Below are 17,459 nucleotides of genomic sequence, written 5' to 3' on the forward strand. Positions count from 1 at the left end.
GACACATCTTCAGCCTAGCTGATCAAAATTCATTTGCTGAAAATTTTTTTTCATGGAACCGAAAAAAGGTGCTGCTCAGGGATCGAAAAAAGTGCTGTCCCATTGTCCCGGACAAGTAGATTTTCCTTCTAGGCAAGTAACTTATCTTTCTTGCTTGCCAGATGAGCAAGGGATCAGGCAAGTTGTCTGACAGCTAGATCATTAAAGTAGCAAACTAAGACTTGCCTTGCCAAGCAAAATTTGAGAGCTACTTGTCACCCCAAGGGCAAGCTGGAATTCAAGATTTTTTTGCGAGCCCTCGTTACTGAACAAATTTGAAAATACCCTAGAGCTTGTGTTTCATGTTTCGAGTCACATATGAACACAATACTGTTAACTTCCTATAAGCAGGCAGTTCTCTCAGTGGACATTTTTCCTAGTCTACTGTACAACATAATGGCAGGTCTCTTCAATCTGAAAAAACTGATCAATTTGTAACCTCCCTTTGCCTTTTTTCAAATTTCAAGAGTGCAAGGAAAGCGAATAAATTATCTGATCAGGTCATAAAACACAACTTAGCCTATTTAACAGCTATATTCACCAAAAGGTAATTATCACAAATGCGTGAGAGCAGTAAGGAGAAACTGGATAATAACATTGATACTTTGTAAATTTTCAAAGAATAATTAGAATGGCTGTCATTGTGATCACAACAAAGGTTATTTGACCAAAAAAGGTTGTAAAATGCAATCAAAGCCTTGGTTGCAAACAACTGAGAAAGATCTTTGAAGCAGATTATCAGCACCTTGGCAAGTTGTTAACTTGTAGTTAATAAAGTAGATTAAAGACCACAGTAAAACTGACATTTTGAGTGAAAGCCTTTCTTCAGAGGAAAAGAGCAGGTGAACTTCTCAAACTAGTTACAGTGGTTAATTAACCTTAATCAGCTTCAAGTTAATAAATGGTCTTTCACTTGCTAATTGACATAGCACAATAGCAACCTCTTACTGACTGAGTGCCAGGGCTATACTTAGTTCTTATCAACCAAGCAGGAGGTCTTTATGGGAGAATCTTGACGCACGTTGTGAGCACAGACCCAATGCAGTTAGGTCTGTACTCATGACCGAGGTTAAGATTCTCCCATACACACCGACTAAGCACAGTTAATACTATGTTTATTAAATGGCAAACAAGGAAAATCTAATTCGTTTAATGTAACTGGTTTCTACCAGTTGACATTTTGCCTGCGAACAGTGATGAGCTGAACTTAAATCTGCCAAAGTTTGCCCATTGTCTTTAATTTTTTTTCTCATCAGGCTTTTTGGCACTTCTATAGTATGAATATTGTCTGGAACTAATATTTCTAGAAGAAAATAGTTAATATTTTTGTGCTTTAGTTTGCAACGTTTCCACTGCAAAATGTAACCAGTCTACATGCTGGTCTAGATGGGAAAATCTAGACCGTGGTCAATATCAATGTCAGCCAATCAAATTGGAGAACTTGGTAGTTCCCAGTGCATGTGAGACACACCCATATAATAAATAACAATAGCTTCCATTTGGTGCACAGATGTGCTGGCCTATTTGTCTGTGAAGATCATCTGTTCCGAGAAGCGAACATTTTCCCAAGAGCTCGAGGAAAACTACAGTCTCTGAGGAACAGATAATGTCCAAGGACAAATATCTGAACACATTTTTGCCACAAATAGAGGCTATTGTGTTAATTATCCTTCAAATATTTTTCACAACACACGCAGTTTTGAAAATTGGAGAATATCTTTGTGACGCGTTTAGACCGATAGCGCTTGAGCGAAAATATTTGGTGAATTATAATGGGGAATATTAGCCTGAAGACAGGTCGGGGCAGTTAGTTCCAGCCTTGTGAGCACGAGACCTATCATGCCCACCTTCCCTCCCCCCACCCCCACTTTGTGTTGGTATCGTCTTGAAAAATCTTGCCTAGTGTAAGATGCCAAAGTGAAAGGACGTGAATCACTACTGGTATTCCGTTGCTTTTTTTTTTGAAAAATTTATTTACCATATTACCTGCGATCTAGTGACTTCGTACAGACATATTTTGTTGCCAAAAGTGATGAACTTGTCCTGTTGGTTTGGCGACCACAACACTTGCCACTTTCCCGTGCTCATTTTGGACAGTTCGCCAAAAAAATGAAGCTGGCTGTGTCATATGGGCACAAATAAAGTCATCCATGTCTCGTTTAAGGGAAAAATAACTAATTGAAGTCATCGAGGGCCTTGAAAATGTCTCTCCACAAGCTGACAAGCTGAAGATGAAAGGCTGTGGTAGAGCTGAGAAGTGGAGTGAGTCATCAAAATCCAGCGGTTTCGTTATATCACGTGATCTCTTCGGGTCTCTTCATTGGTTGGAAGGAAAAATTGAAATAACACCGCGAGAGACTTCTTCTTTTCATCGCAAGATTTATCTCTGTTTCTACAACAAAATGGGATCTACGACAAACGAAGAACTGGAGAACCTGGGACTTAACTTGAAGAAGGTACAAGAAAAATTTCTCAACGAATGGACTGGGGAATCTTTTCGAAAAGCGCGCCTGGAGGATAAAGAGAACCATGAAAATATGTTGACTGGCGGGAAAGGTATGAAATCTTGTACGTTTGTGATCACGGAGGTGTTCCCTTATTTTGTCAATCTAAATTTAATTGTCTTCTTCATTTCTAACTCAAAGAGAAGATGAAGCATCTGGAAGACAAAATCAATCGATATCATCTTCAGAGTGAAAAAAATTTGGAAGGTAAGAAATGTGGCGTTTAAAATACCAGATCTGTTGTGTTTACACTTAGTTCAGAATTCAACGTTATTCCTCAAGTGATCAGTCAGAGTGTTTTTTCACTCTGCAGTTCTACGACAGAGGGCTGAAGAAGTTGCAAATCTCGAAAAAGAGCTTCGAGAGTTACAGATGACAGCGGAACGCTTGGTGGAGAAGAGGAATCAAAAGCAAAAACATTTCGAACAAACTGAAGGGCGATTACAGAAACAACAGGAAGGTAATCAAAGAGTAAGCTTGCGTAGGCTAGGAGGGGTAGAGACTCAAAGAAACGAGTGGCCTTCAGAAATCTTCCCCCCCCCCTCCCACCAAAAAAGAGAAGATTTGACCTAAGGAAATACTGAAATTCCAAAATTCTTTTACTCATACCCCAAAATTCTTCCTTTGTATAAGCCAACACCTACTGTGTCAGTGTGTGGTGGGAAACCACTGTTTCCAAGGTAGTCGTCACTTTACACCTCTTTTGTATACCTAGCATTAGTCAATCTACGACTCCATGGTGAATTTCAAGGTGATCAGAAAAATATTGATCTTATCTTTGTCAGAAATTTCCGCCAAGGAACAGAGCACCTCTTACAAGATCAAACAATTTACCAAAGGGACAGAATACTTTAAAGAAAGGCTGGGATTATCCTTTAAGAAGGTGGATGGTAGGTCCAATTTAAGAATTTGCCTTTAATAAATGTAGGATTGTCTGTCAACCATTAATAACTGGGTTTCTGCTTGGAAGAAAAAAAAAAACACCCCAAATCACTTTTTTTAAAAGTCTTTTTAACTCTTTTTAAGTCTCTTTAATTTTTTTTTTAAAGTCTTTAGCACTATTGTGCTAACTGAGGACACTGAAATGAGCAAACAAATATTGTAAATTGAACAGAAACTTCTTAAAAATCCCAACTGGTGGGAGACTGACTAGTTGGCTATAATCTTACAAAGCGTGGAGAAGTTGAGAAAATGGTGCAAGAGATGGGGGGGGGGGGGGGGATTGCTGACAGGAGTGCAGCATAGGTTCCCAAGGTTGGGAAGCAAGCCTGTGTCGTGGAAAAAGTCTGCTTGCAAGTTATGATTAGGTCTTGGAGACCCCCTCACTACTGAAATTTCCAACGATCCTCTACAGGGTGGGTATGAATATGTTCTGGAACAACATATTCTCAGCTATAAAATATTATGTGCTTGAAAAAAATACTTCTGAAGTCCCACCATATACTGTCATCTGAGGTCGATTTATCACACAACAATTTACAACTTCTAATGCAATATAAAATACATGCACTTTAATGGGTTTTTCTAAAAATTGTTTGTGGAGGATTCAGTGGGCTTAGAGTTTGTGTGCTGAGCAGAGGGTGTGCTTTAATACTGGGACAACCATGTAGTGCACTTGCATTTTGTTCAAAGAGGGAGTAGGCATACTTTTATTGCTGTTCACTTCATGCTTCAGCAGAAAGCAGAGATGTGTGCTACGTGCTGCCCTGATGAGCCACTAAGCTCAAACACAGTCTTTATCTGGAGTTAGTCCAGATGTTGCCCATGGAAGCAGCAGATCAAGGAGGTGATCACTCCAAGAATTTGACCCTTGGTTGAAATTTTTTTCTGCAACCTCATCCTTCTCCTCTTAAAGCTGGGCTGAAAATTTTCTATGTATAGTAATCACCTTACAGAAGTCAAAAATATAATGAAAATTGCCTTGGGCCATTTCTTCTCAGTGTTTGTCATACATGTAACCCTTGTTACACCCATTTCACTTAAAATTAATTTGTCTCTCCATTTCTTAGAGGAGCATTTGCAGTTTGTGTTCAAGTACATAGACCCAAAAGATGAAGAGAAGCCTTTTGTTTTCACTGTGGCCATTACTAATCATGACAAATACAATGGTAATAATGCAAATGTACTGAATGTATTTTTGTTTAAATGCTTTAGCCACCCAGGTGTATAAATGGGTACCACTGAATGTAATGCTAGGGGCTAACCCTGCAATGGATTAGCATCCTTTCCAGGGGGGGAGTTGAAATATTTCTAGTTTTTTTTTTTCTTTTAACATTTTAGAAATATTCCTAGTTGCTTCATGCTACAGAAAGTGGAGATAAGCATAAGCCTGATGGCTCACTTGGCTTGCATGTAGACTTAAACCTTTATCCACCCTTGATTTCAACAAATTCTTTAAACTTTTCTCACATAACAGCATATTAAAAGTTGGAAGAACCTGCTTGAATCTCAATGTGACAATATTTGTTTGAATGATTTCCCATTTTTGATCAGTTCTATATTCGTCTGTGTTAAATATCACACTGCACATGTAGGTTGAGAAAAATAACGTTTCAAAGTTGAGGGGAAAATGTTGAAACTCAACTGGAAGTAGCTACTGTAAATATTTTCTAGCCTGGCTTGCAGAAACACATGGTTTAGAAGAGGATTTTAGCTTACATTCTACTTTGAGGATTAATTTGTTTTTGCAATTCACGTTCACAGTCAAAGATTGCATGCCAGAGGTTGAAGGACTTGCCGAAATGGTGGACAACCTGAACAGAACAAACAACTTTTCCATGTTTGTAATCAGCATGAGGAGGAAGTTTAAAGATTTTGTAAAAACAACAGAATAGTACAGCTATTAAACACGTGTAAATAAGAGTACTATAAATCATCTACTGTTAAAGGAGCTGTTATCAAAATGAAATATGTGTGAAAGAGTGGAAATGTTGTGGAACAAAGTGTCAGAAAGCAAGGCTGTGCTTTGTATTTGACAAGCTATTTTTATCTATAAAAAATGTGTGAAAACTTTTTTTGACGTGCAGAGCATGATTGTACCATAGATTTAAATACTCATTAGGGTTTTAACATGTATCGGACTGGTGGTGTTAACAGGGTTTAGTGTAACATAATGGTGAGATAAGCAAAGTGCTAGCTGGTGAATTGACCAACAACTTTTAAGGCCGGCCATCTTACTCTAAGAAAGACTTACAGTGCAAGTGTATGTGACAAACAGCAGGAAAGGGTACATGTAACAATACTTTTTCAGGAGCAAGAACTGAAAATGAAAATGTTCTAGAGTTAGGTAAACTGGTCGCAGAGGTAAATAAATATTTAAACTTATCCATGACAGCTTGCTCAAAAGTTACCACAAGCACACTCAGCTAACTCTGTTACAGTCTTTCCCGTAAAACTGTGAACACCAGAGAAAATTTCTGGAATGTTTATTGTTTCACGACCGATCAGATGCAAGATGAAACCGCAAAAGGTAACTTCCAAACCATAAAGTGGGTACCCCTGTAAGGCAGACAGCTCCAGCTGAATTTCACTTGTTTCTCTGTATAACTATACTCTACAGTGGACAGCTGGAGCCACTGCAGAGGGTGTCCACCTAAGAGAGAGTTCAGTGTAGTTAACAAATAGATTCCATGTTGGTATGCATCTGTTCAGTAATAGGTCATAGATGATGTTGATGCTCCTACCACATTTTGACATCTTCTGTGATGTATTACTGAACAGACCCATGGCAACATGGAATCTACTTGTTCTATGTAATAAAGAAACAAGAAAACTTGTCCACGACATCATCTACACGTGTGTCCTCCAATAGATCCTAACTCGGAACCATAAAGATGTTTTCACACTAAAGAAAACTAAACATCACAAGGTTTAAAATTTATTTCTCCAGTTTTCTTCAAAATTAGATTACCAAACAATAAGTTTCTCATTAATAACTTGATTTTTTGGGGGTGCCCTAACATCACTCATAATAAATTGCTGAAATACTATAAATAGAACCTCACAAAAGTACAAAATTAACTTTGCAAAGTTTTGTTTTAACCAATATTAGAGCAGGTTGGATTTTTGTTGCAGTCATCTAGCTTACAAGCAGATATCCATTGAAATTAGGCCTTTCAAAAGTTCTGTGAGGGAAATCAGCCCCACTGTCTTGAAAGTACACCCTGGATTTCAGTAGTCTCCCTGAGTCACACACTGCAGAGAGTGCAACTTGGGGAGATGGCCGAAATTCAGACTATTCAGACCATAAGCTCAGTATATACAAGATTTATTGCATACTTTCTTTTGTAACTGGAGCTGTAGAAACTTTATGCAGTCCATTACTAGCAAAAATTATATTAGACAAAATAATTAAAACACTCTGACTGGCTTATTTAATCAGTATTGGTCTTGTCAGCCATGTTAGCTGTGAAATAAATCTGTATACAGACTAATACAAATGGAGACCACTGAACAGTGTTTAATTTTGCTCTGACTGGCTATCTTAACTCAGGATACACTGTACCTTCCATAATCCACTTGTGTGTAAATCACACCATACTGGCAATAAATATTACATGTTTTGCTCCATCCATTCACTGGTTTGTTTCAAATTGAAAGTTTAAAAAATTTAATTGATGGTAGATAATTCTTTTTTTTATGTTCTTCTTAGTCTACCATTTTACACTGTAAGATCTTTGTGGCTCAAGTATATTAAAAAGAAGCGACTTTTTAAAACTTAGCTATAAAAAAAATTGCAAAATTTTTTTTCTCACAAACATTTAAGAAATTTTTAAATGGTTAAAATATACACGACGTTTCAATGTTCTTGGACATCATTATCAAGTTAAAAGAAACTATATTTTATAAATACAAGAAAAACAATAGTTCATTGAAAAAGGGTAACAAAAATATGCTACAAGCTGGACAAAGAGTTAAGCACTGATGGAGTCACTGAGTGACTCTGATAATGATGTCTGAGAACATTGAAACGTGTATTTTTTAACTGTTTAAAAATTCCTTAAATGTTTTTAAGAAAAGTATGTTTTTCATGATATGATGATAAAATTTGTCCCTTTGCAAAATTGCTGTCCAATTTTTACATCTGCAGTTTATTGCATTTGGCTGATGTTTGTATATATTGGTGGAGTATAATCACATCTGAACTTTATATTTCAGTAGTCTTTTACAGTAACATTTTTCTCCAAACTGATTGTAATAAAAGCATACATGTATGTATTATTTTTTTTTTTACCAAAAATCACATTTTACCAACAATATTCACCAGTAGAAGTGTACACTGTTGATCATGCTTTTGGTACAATGGCTTGTGTTTATGGAGGAAACGATGTTGTGGAATATTGTGCCTACATAGTTATCTTGAACTGTGCAGTAACGGTAACTTTCATAAGTTTTTAATCCTGCAATTATTTACAAAACCCTTATATCAAAGGCATTGCAAAATGAAAACATTTGTTTCATTTTTGCTGGAATTCCATGTTCTGAAAACAGGGACATACAAAAGCATTTTCCCCCTGCTATCTTTGGCATTGATATGATCTTGAACACATTCTTTACAGTCATCCAATTTCTTCAACATAGCTAGCTGGAAATATTCCTGTTCTGTTATGAAGCTCTCCTTGCCACCAGCCACCGTCCAATTTAGCTGTTAATATGATAATGTCTCCTGGTAAAATATCAAGTTCATCACTTTGTGCTGCCTTGTATTCATACAGAGCACGACATTGACAGATCCCTGGAACAAAACAGTGATTTATAAATTAATTATAACAAGTAAGGCAAACAATGACACTGATGACTCATAAATAGTTCAGTTTGGTCTTGCACAACTTAGTAAGAGTGAAAGCTGTACATGCCTTACTTTATCTAACCAATGCACAAGATAGCATTTACTATCACAATGTATTTAAGCAATACAGCACTTTTTCCATGTTTACATAGCCTCATCTAAGCACTTGGAGGGCTTCAAAAATTGAAGACAGTTATGGAAACCCAAGATGCAATACAGTAATCAGTACACTGCGGTAATCAGAAGTTGAGGAGTAAGCTTTGTAGAGTGAAGTGATATCTAGTTGAAAGCAAAGTTAAACCCAGAATCAACAGGCAAGTTTCTGAAACATCCACTTTGCTTTTGTGAATCTAAAATGTCACAAATGTGTTTACATACTCTCATCTAAACACACACTATTCACCAATGAGAGTGCATGTAGTATCTTGCATATTCAAGAAACGACTACGATGGCTACATGCCACTCACCAGGTGGTTCTGGAAAATCATCAAATTCATCATCACCTGGTAAATGTGATAAAAACAGAAATCAATCAATCCCTTTACTTCCAGGAGCAGCAAAATTCAAAAGAAAATTTATTTTTAGATGATAGTTAAAACTGAACAGCTCCATACGTAGCCATACATATAATGATAATAATAATAACAATAACAATAACAATAACAATAACAATAACAATAACAATAACAACAACAGTAACAATAACAGTAACAGTTACAGTTATAGTAATAGTGATAATAAAAATAACAACAATGACAATAACAGTAACAGTTATAGTAATAGTAACAGTAATAGCAATAGCAATAGCAATAGTAATAGTAATAGTAATAGTAATAGTAATAGTAATAGTAATAGTAATAGTAATAGTAATAGTAATAGTAATAGTAATAGTAATAGTAATAGTAATAGTAATAGTAATAGTAATAGTAATAGTAATAGTAATAGTAATAGTAATAGTAATAATAATAATAATATACATGAAAAAATGACTAGATTCGGACTGGCTGAGAGCAGTGCAGTTGAAGTGTAACACCAGGGCAAAAAGTGTAGCACCGGTGCAAAAAGAGTAACACCAGTGCAAATTACACATCGTAATTCTGAGTTATGATTGACTGACAGACAAAAGGAAATTTTCTAAGCCAATGATATCACATAAAATGATGATGAAAATTTTGTGCAGAAACTTTAAAAAAAGCTTTCTTGCATGAGAAAAAATGGCTTAAAGAAAGATCTTCCAGCACTTCCTCCACACAAATTTTTCATGTTCATATTATTAATAAGTAGTCATACCGTTTTTCTTGTTCAATTTGGAATCAATTTGCACTTGTGAGTTTTTCAAAATGCTGAAATTGCACTTGCCAAAGTGGCTCGAGCAATTTCAGCTTTTTGAAAAACTCACTCGTGCAAATTAATTCCAAACTGAACTCGAAACTGTATGGTTACCTATACTACTACTAATAATTATTTATAATAATAATAATAATAATAATAATAATAATAATAATAATAATAATAAACTTTATTCATCGAGGGTAGCACACAACAGTATATAATCACTGAAAAACCAGTGGCCCTCATATAAATATATTTACAGAATAAAAAAGATTACATTTTAAATAATTAAAAATATAGAAACTGATTCTCAAATATGCAACGATTATATAAAAAACTGACTAAAATATTGAAAAGCAAAGCATTGGATCAAGTTTAACAATTAAAACAAGAAAATTAAAAATTTGCATGATAAAATGGGCCAATTCCTTATAACTGTCCATAAAATGTTTAAAAATGGATTTTTTGAAGCTTGTAAGATTAGGTTGGTTTTTAAGGTGGGCAGATATCATATTCCAGAGGTGGCTAGTCGATACTGAGAAAGACCTTCCACCCTCAGTCTCCCATTTGAATTGGGGGCAGATAAGGTTTAATTGACCATGCCTGCTCGTTCTTCTGTTCACATCTGTATTCCTAACAAGCATATGAGTAAGATAGGATGGGCACTCCCCTAAAATCTGTTTATATACCAATATTGACTTATTTATTTTCGCTTCATGGTAAAATGGAACCCAACCTAATTGTTTAAAAAGTTTCACACTGTTCGCTTTTGTGTTGGTACCCAGTATTACGCTGTGCATTTCTGTAGCCTGGACCTTTCTGAAAGTTTTCTACAGAGCAGGATGTCCACATGGTTGAGGCATACAGCATTGTCTGCTTAATCATTGTGTCATAACAAAGCTTCCTTTGATCAAGAGGTAGTGAGCGTCTAATTTTCCGCAACAAAGCGATTCTCTGTGCTAACTTCTTGCACAGGTCATCCACATGCTGGTCAAAGGAAAGCTGACTGTCAATCGTCACCCCAAGCAGTTTGTGCGAGTGCACTTGATTAAGTTCACAAGACTTTAAACGTAACTAAAGGGAGGAATGTTCCATCTTCTTCACCAATCATTTTCCCGTAACAAGCAGAGATTTTGTTTTGGACTCATTTAACAACATTGTATTACTTGATGACCAATTCACGACTTCATCAATGTCCTTCTGTAGGCCCTCTGAGACGAAATTGGGGGCCGCTTGATAGCAAGTAGAGTAGCTGATTGTAGTGCCGTCAGCATATATATCAGTGACACAGTATTGCAGTGCTTCAGGCAGATCATTAAAAAATACAAGGAATAAGATAGGATCTAAAATGCTAACTAAAATATTACCTAAAATATTACTTAAGAGTTTCACCCTCATGTCAAGCTATGTTTTGTTGAATCACAATAATTGACAGAAGGTCTTTAGAATAACATAATGAATACAGTGGTAAAGGAAGATTTCCTCAATAGCTAAATTCAGCAACAGCTGGTAAGAAAATGCTCATACAACAGCCTTAACTCCTGCTGTTAAATACAGATCTCTTAAAGAATGTAAAGGGACCTGTTAAATGTCATGCATTCCTTTGACACCCAAGATTATCTATATCCGCAAGGATCTTAGATCTATCTCATAATGTAATTGTTTAATCAAGTCAAGTGTTCTTACTTTTGTTGTCTCTCTCGTCTTGTACACCAGGAGACTCAACTGTAGTTACTTGATCAAGTGGAATTTTAAGATAACTCTGTAACAGGCCCTGTACACAATTAACAAATTAATACAATTGTACAACTATGTGACACAAATTCTGCTATATCAAATATTGGTATAGAATTACTCTTGGGGGCAAGGGTCCCTTAATATGTAAATGGTCCATTTCTCGTACTACATTGCAGATTCTGTGGGAATGGAGTAGCAAGTATGCTGTATGTTATCTAACCTGTTTGTCCTTGGTGGTTGTTATGTAAGGCGTTAGCCAAACATCTGGTTTGTGATGGCCATTCAGGTCTGCCAAAGCAGCTTGGACTTTACTGACACTTGCTGTCAAACTATTGATTATTGCATTTGCCTGTAAAGTGAAACATGCATTCAATAAAAAAATAAATAAAATTATATCAAAATGAGCTCAAAGAAGCCAACATCACCTGGACTATGGTAAAAAGAACAGCCGCGAACAAAGTCCGCTGGCGTGGCATTGTAACTGCCCTTTGTTCCACTAGGAACGTCATGGCCTAACTATACCAAAATAATGTCCATTATGCATAAAAGCTTGTGACTATTGCAGAGGTGGAAGGAATCCTTCCTATTCTCCTTAAATAAGATGGTAGTTAAGTTAACTGAAATAGTTAACTTACAGTTGAGTGTTAATTAGGAAGTTGCATTAGATTTAAATTTAGTTAGCATTTTCTGTAATATATAAACCACAAATGACTGCACTGGACTACATTTCCAAACACTAAGAGGAGAGCTGAAAATACAACATAGCAGAGTATTTTTGTCCCACTTCGATGTGTTAGAAAATGCAGTCAATTGTGGTCTTAAGTGTATGATATAACTTCCCAATTAAAACTAAAACTAAGGAGAAAACTGGGAAATGAAACTGTTAAACTCTATGCTAATCAAGATCAGATATTAATCAAACACTTTCCCTAAGTATATCTAAACTTAATGAATTATTAGATAAAAAATTTAAGTTCCAAAAGTTTTTTAATAGTACATACTGTTAAGAATAACTTGTTTCTACTCTGAATGTTGACAGTAGTACATGGTTGCTGATTTCAGACAAGAACCTTGATTTGCTGAGTCCCTGAGTGGCACATTAAAAGTAATTGAGAAAAGGAAAAAGGTATTTAAAAAGAGATAAACTTACATGTGCAAGTTGAGTAGCGACATCTTGTTGACCTTCTTCACTGCAGTAATCAGGAGTTGAGGAGTAAGCTTCATAGAGTGAAGTGATACCTAGTTGAAGGCAAAGTTAAACCACAAATCAACAGGCAAGTTTCCAAAGCATCCTTATTCCACTTCGTTGAAGTAAACAATTCATGGTGTAAATTATGTATCACAACAAGGTGTCCTACCATCTTTTGTTTTCTTTTGTTTCTCTAGTGATTCCGAGAGTAGTTGGATCTTTGTTTGAAGCCCAGTTCTTCTTCTCTCAAAGTTCATGGGAGTCTCTAAATCCTCCTCCTACATGCAGAACAAAATTTACCACTTAGTCGGCACATAAATAAACAATACAGTTCAGTGAAACAGTGTTTCTGCATTATGTTAGTTGGCACTTGTCTTGACTGACTTGTTTCACTTCAATTTGTCGTATCAGCCACCAAGCTACATTAAGCTCTGTGTAATATTATGTAATGGGTGGAGCAAATGTATGCAGTAACATCCAGATATGTACATAACTTTACCCAATTTTCTAACACATTTTCCAGGCATACAGTGGACAAGAATTTTTTTAAAAAATACTAGCTCTAATGTTGGGATATTTTCTTTATAAAGTATCACAAAATGCTCAAAACAGAATGCAGTTGAACCTCCACAAATGGCCACTTTCCTCTGTCCCCAAGGTGGCCACTGTGAAGAGGTTTGACTGTACAAAACATTAAATAGCAAAATGTTACTCACTGACAATCACTAAAGGAGGATAAATTTATTGCACCAGATATTGATTAAAATTGACAGAAATGGTACTCACATAGCAATCATACAAGATCTGTTGTGAAGGCCCTCGTGGTTCACCTCTTGTTTTAGCTGCTGTAACAACATCTTCTGAGGGATTAATCTTCCATACTTCTGAACTAACATTCTCATAATTCTGTCAAAAGGAAATACAGTTTCAACCTGACTAGTTTAAATAACCCTATTACATAGTGCAACATGGCTGGCACAGTGGTCTACAGCCTAGCATACCACCTAGGATCTAGAGGAGAGTAGAAATACTCTGTTACTAAATGCCGCCAAAACCAGGATAAGCTCTGGCACAATAGACCACTTGGTTTAAGCAGACTTAAACCCATTAATATTTAGAAAATAGCCCAAAGAAAATGCGCACACCGATTGGTTTAAAATCACCTCTATTAAGCAACTGGATTATGAGTTCAAGATTTGTATCATATTATGCATAGAAATCTACTAGTCTGTCAAAACTTTATCTAAATCCTTTTCACAGACACCTCGAAAACACAAAGAAGTGACTGCCATTTTGTTAACGAGAGCACACTGCTACATGTACGTTACTCACTGTTTATCACAGAATAGATCGATAGTGAGTAGCGTAGCGGATCAGAGAATGGCATTTGTGATAGAACCCTAGTAGATTTATACTAATTAACAATAATAGATTATGAGCTCAAGATTTCTATGAAATGATAGTTGATGAGGCAGAAGACCAAATCAACTATTACCTCATAGAAATTGAGAGCAGATAATCTAATTGTCTTAGTAGAATTCTAATGAAGCTTTAAAGAAATTCTTTAAAGTGCAGTTAATGGAGCATGACACTCTAGGCCCCTGCTGGGTTGTTACTGTTGTTGTAAGTGCAATATTTAAATGAAATGCAACAAATTCTTTTGTTTTTCTTGTCTCAAAGAGACAATGAACACTTAGCCTTTCATGAATACATGTTGCAACACTGTCTAGAACACTGATACATCACATATTTTGCATGGTTAGTCTAAAATATCTCCATTCACGTCTCCTTCTAAGCTGTAAGAGGATCTTTACTTTATATGGTACATAATTCACCATTGACCTAAACCCAGACAGCTGTCTGGCTATAAAGAGTTCTAGCTTGAACTTTAGCACCATTCGCTAGCTTTATCGCTACTGTGAGTATTATTTAGTCTTCCACTCCTACCCTCCATCCTTTTGGAGGTTTGATTGTTGTTATTATTTGAATGAATAAAGTCCTCTCTCACTGTTATGCTATTGGTTAAGTCTTGCAGTGACTTCCCCAAGATTTGTTTTTCGCTATTTAGTAGCACTATTTTGCTCTCATTTTGCCTAATTCAATGCAGCATGTGTAGGTGATGTTGGCTCGTAGTGCTAGGGATATAGTAGGCTTGAGCAAGCAACAAATGTCTATACTCTGGCACGATGCTGGCCAGAGGCTTCAGCTTATAGTGCTGTTAGACTTTAAACTTTTGCCAACTTGTCTGATCCAGTGCAGATTTTACCCCTGAGGAAGACAAGTAAGGCTTTGGCCACAGAACCTTTATCCTTGTGTGGTTTTTGCATCCGTCTATTACAAACCTTGGACCATAACTCTCAAGGAACTGCAACATTACACTGTAACTGAAATTAATGCTAACAATAGGTGATTCCACAAAATATCCATACCCTACCACGGGCCACATGAACATTTCAACCCCCTTGCCTTTGGAAATTCCAAAATGCTCTACCCCTCATGCCCTCCAAATTCCAAAATCATTAACCCCTTCTCCCTCCGGAATTTCTGATTTATTTTTTCAGACCCTTTGGAATTCCTGTTTGACTGGCTAAAACTTCTAATGAATAGGAAACTTGCACTTTCCCCCCCCCCTCAAAGGAAATTCTGCTAACAATTTTTGGTCTAGCAAACAAGCCACTCAAGTTTGTCAATGTTATAAAGTACACCGTGTTTTAAGCTGCTTACTACCAAATAAAACTTTTTGCTTTCCGTTCATTAGCTTCATATTTTCAGGAAAGTAGATCACATTGACAGTGTATTGATACCAGTGAAAGACAAAAGTAAAGTTCATGATGTGCTGTCACCCACCATATTGAAAATTTCATTCACTGAGTAACTGTTGACCACTAGTAATGCAGCCTTACAAATCTGTCAGGTGTTCCATTTGGAAGCGAGAGCCTGGTGCAAGATTTTTGCATGCAACAGGATCGTCTGTCGACAATTTTAGATCAGAAAGAAACACAGACTGATGTTATAGTTATTTTAATAATCTGTCAACTAATTCATCAACTTTAAGGCCTCCTTGAAGTGGAGCTTGCTGAACAAGCCATCTGCCGCTCATCCGCATGAATGCTAACACCTGTGGTTTATGCTTGATTTACAAATCAGAAAAGTTAACAGATCAGTGATTTCAAGTGAAGCTTTCACCTTCTTCCCCCTATGGAAATTCAGAGCTGAACCCCCCTCCCCCTAAGTGTTTGGCATTCCAAACTGCATCACCCCCCCATACATTCAGAATTCCAGTCCAAGAAACCCCCCTCTCCCTCGAAATTCTAAGATGCTGCCCTTGGTATGGTATGGATATTTTCTGGAATCACCCAAAGTTTCCAATTATTTGTGTATGTACTATTAAGCTTCATGCATTAACAAAATTGCATGGACGGAATTGTCATTGGAAATTTGCAGTTGTCTACATGTACGCAGCCATTTTTTATCCCCTAGGGTCTAAACTTTCCTTCAAAACTTTGGCAAAACGAAAAAACGCCCCCATCTCGTGGACAGACAACAGCTACTGCACTTTAATGACTGATAGTGTATGAGTACCTCAGCCAATCAGATTGCAGCATTTTCACCAGTATACCAGTAGATTTTAAGGAAAACGACCAATTTTTTAAGTTTGCAAGACATGTTTCGACAGAGCTTCTGTCATCTTCAGTTGAATGAATGATTACAAAGCAAGTTGAATAATAAGTAGGCAAAAATGCTAATTAAGACAAATAGTAACAACAGAACGTGAAAAGGTGTAAGTTAAAAGGATAATTTTAGATTTACATGGTGTAATTGCTGATTGAGGGAAGGTAGTTCTTTTTGAATATGAATAGCCTCCTTTATCTTGAGTTGAAAGCTGGTAGTGGCGTGACCTAAAATATGAAAGCAGTCTATTAAACACAATGAGCGACAACGTTCAGAATTCTGAAGATGTTTGAAGATGTGAGAGGCCCTATCAACGGCTAAGTGCTCACGTACGCGTGTGGAAAAATGTCGGGAGGTTTCGCCGACATAACAGGCATTACAGCCCGCACATGTAAACTTATAAACCACACGTGAACGAAGCCCGTCGGGGATAGGGTCTTTCACACCAAAAAGGTTACCTATCTTGAAGGAAGAAAAAACTAATTTGATGTCTAAATCATTACAATAGCACTTGATTAAGTGTCGAATCTTCTTCTGAGTGATGACAGAAAAATGGCCTATGTATGGCAGCTTAAAGTAAAACGTGGGCGAGGTGGTAAGGGGGTAGCCCCGGGGACAATGATTGCTATGGGTCCCAGTGATGTAACGGTTAACCACTTTTTCAATTAAATGGGCAGGGAAAAGGTTCTTTTTGAGAATTTCAGTAAGCTTGGTTATATCCTCGTGTAACCCCAACCACGTGTTGTTGATCTTGTAGGCCCTGTCAACAAGAGTCCTAATGAGACCTACTTTGTATGAGTACGAGGTGAAGCTAAAATAATTAGTTAATAACCCAGTAAAGGTTTTCTTACAGTAAACCCTAGTTAGGAAGGAATTAGTGTCACTATTATCAATAAGAACATCTAGAAAGGGTAATTTGCGATTAAGTTCTTTTTCCATAGTAAACCTTATGTTGGGGTGCCTAGAGTTAATGTAGTCAAAAAATATAACAGCATCGTGCTCCGAGTGAAATAAACAAAAAGTGTCGTCAACATACCTACGATAAAATAAAATTTTAGAGCATTGAAAATTTTCCAACCATAGTTTTTCATGATGCCCCATAAAAAGATTGGCTAATACGGGAGCAAGGGGAGACCCCATGGCCACACCATCAATTTGGTCATAGAAAGAACCGTTAAATAAGAAATGGGTCTGGGC

The 17,459-nt window shown here is 36.6% G+C and overlaps 2 protein-coding genes across 2 annotated transcripts in view; one reads left to right on the plus strand and one right to left on the minus strand.

The window, feature by feature from the left end:
- LOC145486369 (kinetochore protein Spc25-like) lies at window positions 1–5,874 on the plus strand. Its single transcript, XM_081465015.1, has 6 exons — window positions 1–2,595; window positions 2,685–2,750; window positions 2,857–3,003; window positions 3,329–3,433; window positions 4,553–4,651; window positions 5,247–5,874. Exons 1-6 carry the CDS (start codon window positions 2,271–2,273, stop codon window positions 5,375–5,377), a joined length of 873 nt encoding a protein of 290 aa, XP_081321141.1. The 5' UTR covers window positions 1–2,270; the 3' UTR covers window positions 5,378–5,874.
- The window catches only part of LOC145486354 (nostrin-like), a 25,836-nt gene continuing 13,809 nt past the window's right edge, over window positions 5,433–17,459 (minus strand). Inside the window, exons 11-17 of the mRNA XM_081464995.1 lie at window positions 13,377–13,496; window positions 12,760–12,868; window positions 12,552–12,640; window positions 11,622–11,750; window positions 11,351–11,438; window positions 8,800–8,835; window positions 5,433–8,277 (exon numbers count right to left, since the gene is read on the minus strand). Coding sequence (XP_081321121.1) covers window positions 8,102–8,277; window positions 8,800–8,835; window positions 11,351–11,438; window positions 11,622–11,750; window positions 12,552–12,640; window positions 12,760–12,868; window positions 13,377–13,496 — 747 coding nt within the window. The 3' untranslated portion in view covers window positions 5,433–8,101. The remainder of the gene's footprint in view (window positions 8,278–8,799; window positions 8,836–11,350; window positions 11,439–11,621; window positions 11,751–12,551; window positions 12,641–12,759; window positions 12,869–13,376; window positions 13,497–17,459) is intronic.

Source organism: Orbicella franksi, chromosome 5, assembly GCF_964199315.1.
Source record: "Orbicella franksi chromosome 5, jaOrbFran1.1, whole genome shotgun sequence".
NCBI lineage: Eukaryota > Metazoa > Cnidaria > Anthozoa > Scleractinia > Merulinidae > Orbicella > Orbicella franksi.

Coding starts and splice junctions, on each gene's coding strand:
- LOC145486369 (XM_081465015.1), top strand. CDS start 2,271: ATGAAAGGCTGTGGTAGAGCTGAGAAGTGGAGTGAGTCATCAAAATCC. Junction 2,596..2,684: donor TATGTTGACTGGCGGGAAAG/GTATGAAATCTT, acceptor TCTAACTCAAAG/AGAAGATGAAGCATCTGGAA. Junction 4,652..5,246: donor TAATCATGACAAATACAATG/GTAATAATGCAA, acceptor TCACGTTCACAG/TCAAAGATTGCATGCCAGAG.